Source organism: Podarcis raffonei, chromosome 7 (genome assembly GCF_027172205.1).
Source record: "Podarcis raffonei isolate rPodRaf1 chromosome 7, rPodRaf1.pri, whole genome shotgun sequence".
Classification (NCBI taxonomy): domain Eukaryota; kingdom Metazoa; phylum Chordata; class Lepidosauria; order Squamata; family Lacertidae; genus Podarcis; species Podarcis raffonei.
This window is the reverse complement of record NC_070608.1, coordinates 1,109,114-1,121,058: the sequence shown is the minus strand read 5'-3', so window position 1 is coordinate 1,121,058 and position 11,945 is coordinate 1,109,114. Positions and strand designations below refer to the sequence as shown.

Genomic DNA, 11,945 nt, shown 5'->3' with positions numbered 1-11,945 from the left:
CTGGCCCTGGATGGAGGGTCCGGGGTTCTCAGGGTGGGCGTGAAGCCACCCTCCCCCGGGGCAGGTGTAGATACACCAGGTGTAACTGCACCTTTGACCCCTCCCCGCAGCCCTTCCAGAAACTCAGCGCCTGGAAACGGGTCGGGGGGGGTGTGCAGAAAGGGACTCTGAAAAGCCACCGTAGACGGTCCTCTGGAGGTTCGCTAGAAAAAAGGGAGGGAGGGGGGTTAATTGCTCGTAGGTCTCCTGGCAAGGCAAGCGCTACAAGCCTAGAGAGGTGACTAAGCTACTCGGAAGTAAGTCGAAGAAGGCAGGCAGTGTGCATTCATTAGAAGAGAAGAGAAGGAAGATTCGCCGTATTAACTCTATCTTACTACATTGGCAAAGTCCCTGATATCCGTTGCTATTAAGAATATTGGATTAAAATGTACCTGATTCCTCAGTAATACTATTGTCTTAAAAATAACATGCATTACGTTAATTATTGCTTCTATTAGTTCAGTAGGAGAATATTGCCCTCAAATAGACTATTATTATTATTATCTAAAAGTTTGGCAAAGAAAAAAGTGACGTAAAATTGTTTTACAAATGAAAATCCATAATAATAATAATAATTTAAAAAAGCATCATCAAATTGGCATAGATTTTTAAATACATTTTTTTTTGTTCTTGCATGCAAAAAATCCTGTGTTAGAAAGGATGGCAACGACACCCCGCCCCACCCGGCCCCACCCCCCCCTCAACAAAAAGAAAGAAAGCAAGAAGGAAAGGAAAAAAAGGCCAGTCCTTTTTCCTCGTGTTTGTTTCCTCGTTCCCTCCCCCTTCAAAAAGTGACGTAGACTTTGGCATAGTAAAGTAGTCTTGGCAACAAACGAACAGATTGGAAGTCAACAGTGGTGCAAAAGAGTTGGCTCGTCTCAACAACCAAAAATTCGAAAAAGTGCAAACGTAAAAGTCTTAAGGGAGGAGGCGCTCCCCCCTCGAATAAATAAATGCATAAATAAACAATAAATAAATAAATAAATAAATAAATAAATAAATAAATAAATAAATAAATAAGTTTCCAAGTTAAATATATACTTCTGCATTTTCTTTTCTTTCAAATAAATAATTTTTAAAAAGACCCGTCAAATAAATATATAGCAAAGCAAACACTTAGGAAAATAGAAATTGACACTTTTTGGAAAAGAAAAGAGAAAAAAAGGAAGAGGAAGAGAGAAAAACCGTCTCGCAAATGAAATCGTAAAAAGAGAATCGTTCGCCTGACGTAATTCATTAATGAATAATTCATAATCATCATTATTGTTATTATGCTTATTAGGCTTATTATACTTCGCGGGAAGAGCAGGAGTGTGGAGATGGCGGGGGTTGCGCTTGGCTTGTTGTGGTTTGTTTGTTTTACCTTTCCAGGCGGACCCTTGCGCGGCCCTTGGCTGCGGGGGTTTCGCGAATCTGGCTTCGCGGTTTCGCAAGGCGAAGTCGACCCTTTTGGAAAGCCCGGAGGAGGAGGAAGAGACAGGGAGGGAGGGCAAGGGCGCGGGAGGAGGAGGGGGCCCTCCATGTGGCCTCTCTCCCCCCCGGGGGGGCGCAGGGGCTGGGCGCAGCGGCCGGGCGCGGGTTCAGGCGTCGAGGGGGCTGAGCGGGGGCGGGACGGCGCCCTTGAAGCAGGCGGACTCGTAGTGCTTGTTCAGGTAGGACTTGAGGGCGAAGGTCTTGTTGCAGCGTTTGCACTTGAAGTGCTTGAAGGCCGAGTGAGTCTGCATGTGGGCGCGCAGGTTGGAGCGGTCGGCGAAGGCCTTGCCGCAGTGGGCGCAGCCGAAGGGCTTCTCGCCCGTGTGCGAGCGCATGTGGCCCTGCAGCAGCCAGGGCCGGCTGAAGGCCTTGCCGCACACGTCGCACTTGTGCTTGAGGTCGTGCGTCAGGAGGTGCATGGCCATGGCCGGCATGGACACGTACACCTTCCCGCACGTGGGACACTTCTTGGCCATCTTGCTGTCCAGGCTGCGGTGCGTCTGCTTGTGGCGGCTCAGGTTGGACGACGTGGCGTACGTCTTGCCGCACTCGGTGCACGTGTGCCGCTGCTGCTGCTGCTGCTGCTGCGGAGCAAGGGGAGGGCCGCCCTGCGGGCCGGATTGCTGCGGAGCTTGGCCCAGCCGGGAACCCGCCGCCCCGCCGCCGCCCACCACCGCCGCCTTGCGGCGCGAGCGGCCGTCGGTGATGAAGAAGGCATCGACGGCGTAGCCCTCGCTCACCGCCGCGTCGCCGTTGATGTAGCCGCCGGCCAACTCCGAGTGGGGGCTGTCCGGCGGGTCCGAGTCGGGCGCGCCGTAGTCGCCGTGGCTGCCGGGGTAGATGACGCCCGTCGGCGAAGGGACCTTGAGCCCGCCGTCGCTCTCGCCCTCGTACACCGACGACGGGGAGATGTACTCGCTGATGTAGCCTCCTGAGGAGGGGTGGGGAAGGGGGGCACAGCGGGGTGGGGGAGAAGGGGACGGAGCAGGAGAGGAAGGAGGGGAATGAGTTGGGGGGCGTGGGGGGGTTCCAGGGGGAAAGGCGCGAGGGGAACGGGAGAGAGAAGGTTTTCCGAGGGGGACGGAGGGAGAGGTGGAGAGCAAAAGAGAAATGAGGGGGGGAAGGAATGAATTGGGGGCGAGGGAGGGGGCCACGTGAGGTTTGGAAGGGGGGAGTGTAGGGGACGAGTTGCGAGGGGGAAAGGAGTGGGGGGTGGCCGTGGGGCGAATTGGAAAGGACACACATGGAGAAAGAGAGATGGGTTTGGGGGCGGGAGGGGGGAGAGAGAGTGACACGCAAAGAAGGGACAAGATGGGTAAGGGAGGAAGAGGAAGAGGGGGCCAGGAGGAAGGCCAGGGAGGGAGGGCGGAAGAGAGAGAGCGGCGTGGGTTCAGCAGCGAGTCTTCCAGGCCGGAGCAGAGCGAGCCCAGCCCGGCGACTCTGATGAGTCCATAATTGATGGGCTCGGGAGCTCGGCTCGAGAGCTCTCTAGTTAATAGATGCAACAAGCTGGAGCCTGGAGGAGGAGCCCCCTCCCTCCCCCCCCCGGCCAAGCGGCTCCTGTGTCATGCTAATCTCCGCGGCGCTTGATGAACCTCCTTCCCCTCATCTTCCTCTCCATCATTCCGGGCCATTTCCCGGCCCTTTCACCTGCGGCTCCCTCGGCCAGATAACTGCCTGGCAGGAATTGAGGGGGGGGGAGAGAGATGTGCGGGGAGGAGAGGGGCATCCTCTTTATCTCCATCCCCCTCCCCCCACCCCACCCGCGATCCTCTCCTCTCTCTCAAGGTCAGCGCTCTGCAGGAGACCAGAGGAGAAAGGCGCGCGGGGAGGGGGGGTTGCGGAGGGGGAGGCTAATTCCTCCCTCCCCCCCCTTTCCTCCCTCTCGAACCACTTCAGCAGAATTCCGGCGATTATGCAACACGCTGCAGACGGATTGCCCGGAACAAAAGCGGGGAGGGGGGGAAGCGGGGGTCACCAGGAAGCCCCAGCCGGAGGGGGAGAAACATCCCCTCGTTTGGAGCCACACATAGACAGGGAAGATTATGCGGAGTCCCGCTGAAGGGCCCTCCCCCCGGGGAAAGACTCTTGGGATGCGTGGGGGGGGAGAGGGGGTTCGGTTGCCCTTGAACTTGAGCGCGAGACAAAAGGGCCTCTCTCACAAGGAACTGCAATCCAATGGGGCTCCTCTCCTCTTCCTCCTCCTCCCCCTCCCCTCTCTCTCCACCCGCCCCCCCGCCCGCGCGCCCTTGCCCCATCATGGAAAAGGCTCGCCCACCCGCCTCCGTCCCTGCAAGGTCTAATTTTAGCAGGGTTTGGATTGCATCGAAATGTGCCGAGTCAGTCAACACAGCGCCGAGCGAGGCGCGAGACCCGCTCAATATGGCCCTTCGCGGATGCTGCGGCCGCCGGGGCTGCAAAAGCATTCCAGGAAAGGCGCCGCATACCGGGTCTCGCTTGAGCCTGGCGCGCTGCCTCCCCCGGTGCCGTGAGAGCGCTCACCGGGGGGACAACCCCCCCCCCGGTGGCTCTGCTGTTGCTGCCCAGAGTTTCTGCTGCGCATTGGCACGGTTGAAGCACCGCTGACCCCCCCCCCGCACCGCCACGGCCTCGAGTCCCCCTAATCCCTGTCTCGGTGGGGGCCCCGTTCATCTTTCTCTCCCCGCTCCCCTTCACTGCTGGGTTAGGGTCCTTTGCCCACCCGCCCCCCTCCTTACCCTTGTCATGGATCCGGGAGCTGAAGTCTGTCCGCGACCTGCCGTAGGAGTTCTCTAGATCCGCCGAGGAGAAATCGTCAAGTTTGACCTTTTTAACCAGGAAAGATCTTGGCATGGTTTCTGAACTCTCCCGGAATGTGACGAAGCCCCCGCAGCTTCAGCCGATGGGTTCAAATGAGAGGTGGGCGAGATGCGGGAGGGGCGCAGGGGTGATGGGGGGGCAGGAAGGGGAAGGAGACAGCCGAAGAAAAAGAACAACAACAAAAAAGAAAGAACGGAAAACGTACAAAAATAAAATTTGCGGAGGGGGAGAAAAATCAGATTTTTTTTTTATAATAATAAGAATAAAAAAAGCAAACCCCGAAAGGACTCAAGAATGGCAATCGCGGCGCGCTATGGCTTCGTGGTATTTTTTGCTTGCTCGTTCCAAACCCCTGAATGGAGCGCTGCCCGCCGCGGAGGTCTCCAGCCTGGGCGGTTGCGCCGCGCGAGTCCTTGTTCCCGCAGCGGCGGCGGCGGCGGCGGCTGCTGCTTTTGTGCGCGGCGAGGCTGCGCCCTGGCAGGCCTCTCGCTTGCGCTCCAGCGCGGCTCAAAAGCCCACCATGAGTTCGAGAGATTACAACCAACGCCGCGCTGGTTCATAAGAGGCGGCCGGCGAGGTCGGCACCTGGACAGCTCCCTCCCGCTGGGCCGGCGCTCCCCGCCTCGCTCCCCGTTCCCTCGCCGGCTCGCCCGGGCTCTCCGCCGTTGCCGCCGCCGCCGCCGCCGCCAGGCGCCCTCACCGCCTCCACGCCAGCCCGGGCTGCTGCGCTCTTGCTGGGCTCGGCTTCTCCTGCCCGTCCGCCCCCTGCGGCTCGGTCCTCTCCAGCGCTGCGGCTTCTGCCTGGGTTGCGTGTGTGCTGTAATTCGTATTGTTGTTCCGCTCCGGGGCTGCGATGGCGGTGGGGAGGGGTGGCGGCGGCGGCGGCGGTTATTGCTTGCTTGGCTCGCTGGCTGGCTCGCTGGCTGGCTTGCTCGCTCGCTTGCTTGCTCGTTGGGCGGTTGGGGGGGGGGTTTCCTTGTTCAGCACTGGACAGCTCCCAGGCTTCCTTGCCGCAGCCTCTTGTTGCAAGCTCCTGAATTTCTGAAGATTCGCGGATCAGCTGTTCGGATTTATAATGCAGCGATCAGGTGGTGGACGGAAATGGAAGCGCTTAATTTAATCCATCAAAAAAAAAAAAAAAGGGAAGAAATCTCTCCCGGGAACAGGGCTGAGACAGAATGATTTAGTGACGCTGTTGTGAGTCGCCTCCTGCCCTGCCTTTTCGTAAACCCCCTCCCACTCTTCGCTCTTTCCTTCCTTTCCTACCCTCGACCCTTGATCGCTTTTCCTTTGCAAGTTTAGACGCGGAAAGTGCGCGGAGGCAGATCCAGCTCCCGCGGCAACGTCGGAGGCTCGGCGCAGCCCCGGGTGGGGAAAATATATATATATATATCCGGCATTCTCAGCCCGTTGGCAACTTGCAAGAGAAGCAACTTGGCTCGGCCGCGAAACACAAGCCCACCCCCCACCCCGGCTCTATCAGACCTAATGAGGAGGGAAGGAGGGGTGTCGCTTTCTCCCCCCGCCAGTGATTTATTGGAGGAGCGTCAGGAAGACCTGTGGGGCCCTGTGGGTGACACCCTCACTTTTTAATGAGGGAAAGGGGACGCAGGCTGGGCCTTTTGTTCCCCTTTTAGAAGGAGGTTGGTGAGAGAAAGGATCTCTTGTATGAAGGGGGGGGGCTGAGTGTCGTGGGTGTCACGAATCGTGTGGGGACTTGGGAGGCATCATTTGCTAGAAGGTGAGGCGCTGAGACGCAATCCTGCCTTTCCTTTTACTGAGTGAGGAGATCCTCTTCCAGCCCCAGATGTGTAAACACTGGAAGCGAAGGAAAGACACTTTGCACGTGCTCAAAGGCACGGCATTGTGACTTGTTCCCATGTCACAGGACTGAGTTCCAAGGTTGGACACCAGGCCTTCCCCGCAATAAATAAATAAAGTCCTGCTCCTTCGGTCTGGGGCAGCAAAAGCGAGTAGACACTCAAGATTCTTGGGCCTATATTCTGATAGAGAGTCGAAGGGGAGTCTACTGCAAGCGGCTTCCAGTTCGCACGCCGGAGTCACATGCTGGCAGAGTCTTGAGGTACTGGATTCTGGAGAACTGGGAGAGGAGACCGGCCCCCTCCCGTCCTCTGCCTGCATCCCATAATAACGAGGTAGTGAGAAGCCTGCAATAGCAAGAAGGCAACAAGTGTCTCGGCCACTGAAGGCCAGCCGTTTGGCACCCGTCCCCTTCTGGCTTCCACGCGAAAACCGGGGTTCAATAAATGTATTGGGGTTGCGGGGAGGACTCGGGAGTTTCCTACCATCTGCACGTGTGAACACAGTGTAGCCAAGTTGAGAGGACAGCAAGGCGGGGTATATGTAGGTTCATCTGAACCCGATCTCCCGGGTGGGAACCGAGGGTTGCCAGCGTGGCAGAGCTGGAGAGAAAAAGTTGGTGGTTGGCTTGGCGCTAGAAAACAAGAGCTGCAAAATAGAGGACGGGGTTATTTTCGCTGCCTGCCCTCCCTCGCCCCGCTCTCCCCGCCCCACAGCCGAAACCCTGAAGGCGCCCAGACCCCTCCATCCAACCGCTTCTCCTTTCTTGGCGGTACTACCGGTGGTCCCACCGCCCGACGCCTCCTCGGTGTCACACAATGGCCCGCGAGGAGAAGGAGGCGCGGGATGTGTGCACGACCCACGGGGACCTTTCCCTGCGTGAGAATCAAGGGGAAGAGCGAGGCGCTTTGCTGAGCTTCCTTGGAGATGGTCTCCGCGGCTGGGCTCGCGCGGGGGCTGGCGGGGACCTCCCCGGACAGGATCGTCTTTCACCATGAAGCCATCCACATCCTTAATTCAGAACTTTCTCCACTAGTCCCCCGCTCGCTCCCTCGCTCCCTGAGACAGTCCATCTTTCTCCTCTACCCTGAATGGGCCTTTGGCGTGGGATTTGATGCCAGAGAGGTCTCGTGCTGTGCAAACTGCAAGGAGAGAGTTTGTTTTGTGCAAAAGAAACGTGGTCGAGGGATGGGGGCATATCTGGATTGTAAAGCAATAAACAGTGAATGCAAAGGCCCAGCCTAAGCCTCTCAGCGCCAGTTAGTTTCCCTTGCAAAGGCCCTCTCACGACCCCCTCCCGCAACCCAGCGGAGCTGTGGCCTCAGGTCTGGAATCCCCTCTCGAAACCTCCTTCCCCAGCCCGGAGAAGCGTCTTCTCCGCCGCTCGCCAACATCCAGACGCACCACTGGGCTGCGTTTGTTTCTGCTCGGCTCCCCTGCGGCCCTGCCTTTGCTTCCTGCTGCTCTCCTTCCCTGCATCCTAATTAACAAGACTGCTGTGAACCTCAGGCCCTTCGCGAGAGAGCGAGATCAAGAGAGAGCGCTCCGAGGGCGCGCGGGAGCGCGCGCACCGACCCGGGTTTTGTTCTGAATTTCCGCCCTCCCTCTCTACTCCGGCCGACTGATGGAATTGCAAACCAAGCTAACAATCTCCAGTCACCCAAAGTTTACAAGTCACCCTCTGACATCACGGCCCCCAAGCCAATGGGCTTCGGTTTATGCAAATGAGGGGGGCTGGCGAGCAGAAGGTCCCCCCTTTTGCACAATGATTCCTCCAGGAGACATATGTCCCTAATTAACAAATATCTAGGAACAAGCCTGTTCGCTATTGTCTTGCCTTGTGTAGATTTGTTTACTTCTGCAGGAAAGGGAACAGAGGGAAGCCCAGGTGACAAAGGCCACGCCACCGCCGCCTCCCCGCGCCCACGAGGGGCGCCTGCCTGCCTGCCTGGGCAGTTCTCCGAGGAACCTGCCCCCCCCCGCCGCCCCAGGGCTCAGGGCACGGCTGGACGAGGACATTTTGGAGCCCCAGGAAGGAAAGGGCACCGCGCATCCTCTCCCCACGCAGTCCCCACCCACGCAAGGGACCCATTCACGCGTGCCACCTCCAGGAATGCTCCCTGCACAACATGCAGGCCCCTTTCATTTCCCTGGGCTTCTGCAAAACGAGCTTCGTGCGGCCGGAGCTACCCTGGCTCCCATCTGCCCGTCTCCACATTGTGGTCCTGAAGGGCAGCCCACCTGCCCTCCGAGTGGAGCTGGACTCCGGTTCGGTGTGGGGGCCCTCCAGATGTCGAAGAACTACAGCTCCCATCAGCCCCAGCAAGCATGGCCGTTGACTGGGGATGAAGGGAGTTGTAGTGCTGCGCGCACAAACCCGGGCAAAATGTTTTCTGCAAATGCATCAATAAACCCGTGTGTGTACAAAATAGGCTCCCAAGCACGGCAGGTGTCTTCCGTTGCAGGCAGCTCGGTTCTGGCGCGCTGCACTAGTTGCAGAATGCCAGCAGTTTCCCCATGTACTCAGGCGTGGGTGCTGGAAATGCTAAATTTAGCCAATTCATATTCTGAAGCAGGTAATTACAAATGTGGGTGACATCATGACTTGGTCTGCTTGCATCCCAGGCGGCTGGAAGCGCCAGCTGAACGTGGATGCTGATTGTCTCTCTGGCCAGGCCAGAGCCTAAAAGAAGAGCCATTCCCCCTTGCCACGTTTTCCACGGGGTGCATCCGCTGCAGGTACCTCTGTCAAGCCCACAGGTGACAGCCCAGCCTCCGCTTCCGTAGCTGTAGCAGAGAGTCCTGCCCCTCCTGAGGCAAGTCTCTTGCCCTGTCAAACAGCTCTGAAATTTCTCCCAGTCTTTTGCTGAAATCTTCCTCTCTCTAATTTCCTGTCCTCTGGAGGAACAGGAAAGAGGTCTGATGATTCATATTCTGAAGGACAAGCCATGCAGCCATTTCTTGATTAATCTTCACTTCTCCAGGCTAAAGATACAAAATCATCATCATCATCATAAATTTATACCCCACCCATCTGGCTGGGTCTCCCCAGTCACCCTGGGCGGCTTCCAACAAAGTACCAAAATACAGTGGTCTGTTAAACATTAAAAGCTTCCCTAAACAGGGCTGCCTTCAGATGTCTTCTAAAAGTCTGGTAGTTGTTCTTCTCTTTGACATCTGGTGGGAGGGCGTTCCACAGGGCGGGCGCCACCACCGAGAAGGCCCTCTGCCTGGTTCCCTGTAACCTCACTTCTCACAATGAGGGAACCGCCAGAAGGCCCTCGGCGCTGGACCTCAGTGTCCGAATAGAACAATGGGGATGGAGACGCTCCTTCAGGTATACTGGGCCAAGGCCATTTAGGGCTTTCAAGGTCAGCACCAACACTTTGAATTGTGCTCAGAAACGTACTGGGAGCCAATGTAGGTCTTTCAAGTGTTATGTGGTCTCGGCGGCCGCTCCCAGTCACCAGTCTAGCTGCCGCATTCTGGATTAGTTGTAGTTTCCGGGTCACCTTCAAAGGTAGCCCCACGTGGAGCGCATTGCAGTAGTCCAAGCAAGAGATAACTACAGCATGCACCACTCTAGCGAGACAGTCCGTGGGCAGAGAGGGTCTCGGCCTGCATACCAGATGGAGCTGATAAACAGCTGCCCTGGACACAGAATAATTGACCTGTGCCTCTATGGACAGCTGTGAGTCCTACATCTTTCAACCAAATCCTCACCAGCCCTGGTTTCTGGACCCCACTTCTATTCTGACTGGCTGATCTGTAAAGTGCCATGCATATCAGTGCATAGATTGAATCATGGAATGATAGAGTTGAAAGGCACCCAAATGAGCATCCATTCCCGCCCCCTGCAGTACAGGAATCACAGCTTCAGAATCCCTGTCAGATGACCACCCAAACTCTGCTTAGAAACCTCAAAGGCAGGAGAGCCCACCACATTCCAAGGGGATCCATTCCACCATCATACAGCTCTTGCCACCAGAAAGTTCTTCCTAACGTTTAGTTGGAATTTCCTTTCTTCTCACTTGAATAAATAGGTTTGGGTCCCACCCTCCAGAGCAGGAGGAAAGAAGCTGGCTCCATCTTCCATGCGGAAGCCCTTCAGATATTTGAAGATGGCCTTTCATATCACCTCTCCTCTTCTCTAGGCTGAACATAACCAACTCCCTCAACTATTCCTCATATGAGGCAGGAGACCTAGGAAACATCATCACCAAGTTAATGATGTTAATGGATACAATCCAGTATAATGAACTTGACCTCCTAGAATTGGAAAGGGTGTGTGTGTGTCAAAAAAACATTGTTCTTGGCAACCTTGAAATTATATTAGCCAAGAGGGCATGTCACAGTTTTTTGAATGTGTTTAGAAATATGTTTTTAAATGATACTAGATTTTTTAAAAAGCACCAAATTTAATTCTTAATTGTATTCTTTTCCTACATCGTTGTTTCCATCTCTGGGCTTCTTGGGGAGGAAGGAAAGGCAGGAGAGAAATTTTAATTTTAACAATAGCAGCAGCAGCAGAAACAACTGGATTGGATCAAAAGGTCAGGCTAGTTTGTATCAAAGAAATTTCAGTTCCCAGAATCCCTTCTAGTTTTCATCTAATGTTGGAAACAGAGGCCAGAGCCATTTGGCTTAAAAGACACCTGAGTTCAGCAGGGCTTGCTCCCTAGTAAGTTTGGTTAGGGGTTCAGCCTTCAGTGTCTAAATACAGTGGGCCCAATCCGCCCAGAGTTAAGCGCCTTGATTAAACACTTGCTCGGGTCCTCTGTTCCAATGAACAAGCGTGAAGCGATGTGGGTTGGCTGTGGCTTCTGAATGTGTGAACAAACAGGAGCATATCTGTGTCCATTAGAAAAGGTCATTGCTCGCAATGTACCAAGAAAGGACCACCAATCAATTAAAATTAGAAACTGTTACAAATCCCATGGAGGCAATACACAGCTTAGCCCTATTAACACAGTAGCACTTTACAGGAGAGTAACTGGTGCGGATGGAGAAATAAATATTTGCCCTCCCAAATATTTGCAGCAGTTGGAGACAATTCACTTAGAGCATTTTAAGCCACAGAAGAAAGCCTTTGTTATACAGTTAACCTGTAGAATCCACTGCCACAGGACATAACTGTGAGTGGTTTTTTTTTAACAAAACACACAGTGTTTTTGTAAAGCAGGATAGGGCTCAGACACACACACACACACACTTTTTAATATGTTGTTGTTGTTGTTATTTAGTTGTTTAGTTGTGTCTGGCTCTTCGTGACCCCCTGGACCAGAGCCCGCCAGGCCCTCCTGTCTTCCACTGCCTCCCGCAGTTTGGTCAAACTCATGCTGGCAGCTTTGAGAACACTGTCCCACTGCTTTGGTGGCAGTCACCGTTGTAGGGGGCTCCTTGAAGGCGGGATCTGTCTCCCCCTCAGCAGCCCTCCTACCCCAAATGCTGCCTCTACAGATGCCTCTTGTGAATGGAAGGCACTGCTGGTCTCCTCCCCCCCTTGCACCCAGTGTAGACCCCCCCCCCGCTCCTGATTCACTCACCCTTCTTCCCTGGTGGGGAGGGGCACCAATGCGTGGTTTGCGTCAGGTGCCAAAATATGTCTGGCCAGCCCTGGATCTTGCGACCCACTCCAACAGGAAGCCGCAGGTGGAATTACATGGATGGTCACCCCAAAGACATTGTAAAGGTAAAGGGACCCCTGACCATTAGGTCCAGTCATGGCCGACTCTGGGGTTGAGCGTTCATCTCGCTTTATTGGCCGAGGGAGCCGGCGTGCAGCTTCCGGGTCATGTGGCCAGCATGACTAA

The 11,945-nt window shown here is 55.3% G+C and overlaps 1 protein-coding gene across 1 annotated transcript; it reads right to left on the bottom strand.

Annotated features, from left to right (window-relative positions):
* Positions 1–1,602: 1,602 nt before the first annotated feature.
* On the bottom strand, positions 1,603–4,981 carry SCRT1 (scratch family transcriptional repressor 1). Its single transcript, XM_053395062.1, has 2 exons — positions 4,230–4,981; positions 1,603–2,443 (listed from the first exon to the last, which is right to left on the bottom strand). The coding sequence occupies exons 1-2, from the start codon at positions 4,342–4,344 to the stop codon at positions 1,620–1,622; spliced, it is 939 nt and encodes a 312-aa protein (XP_053251037.1). The 5' UTR covers positions 4,345–4,981; the 3' UTR covers positions 1,603–1,619.
* Between the last annotated feature and the right edge of the window lie 6,964 nt (positions 4,982–11,945).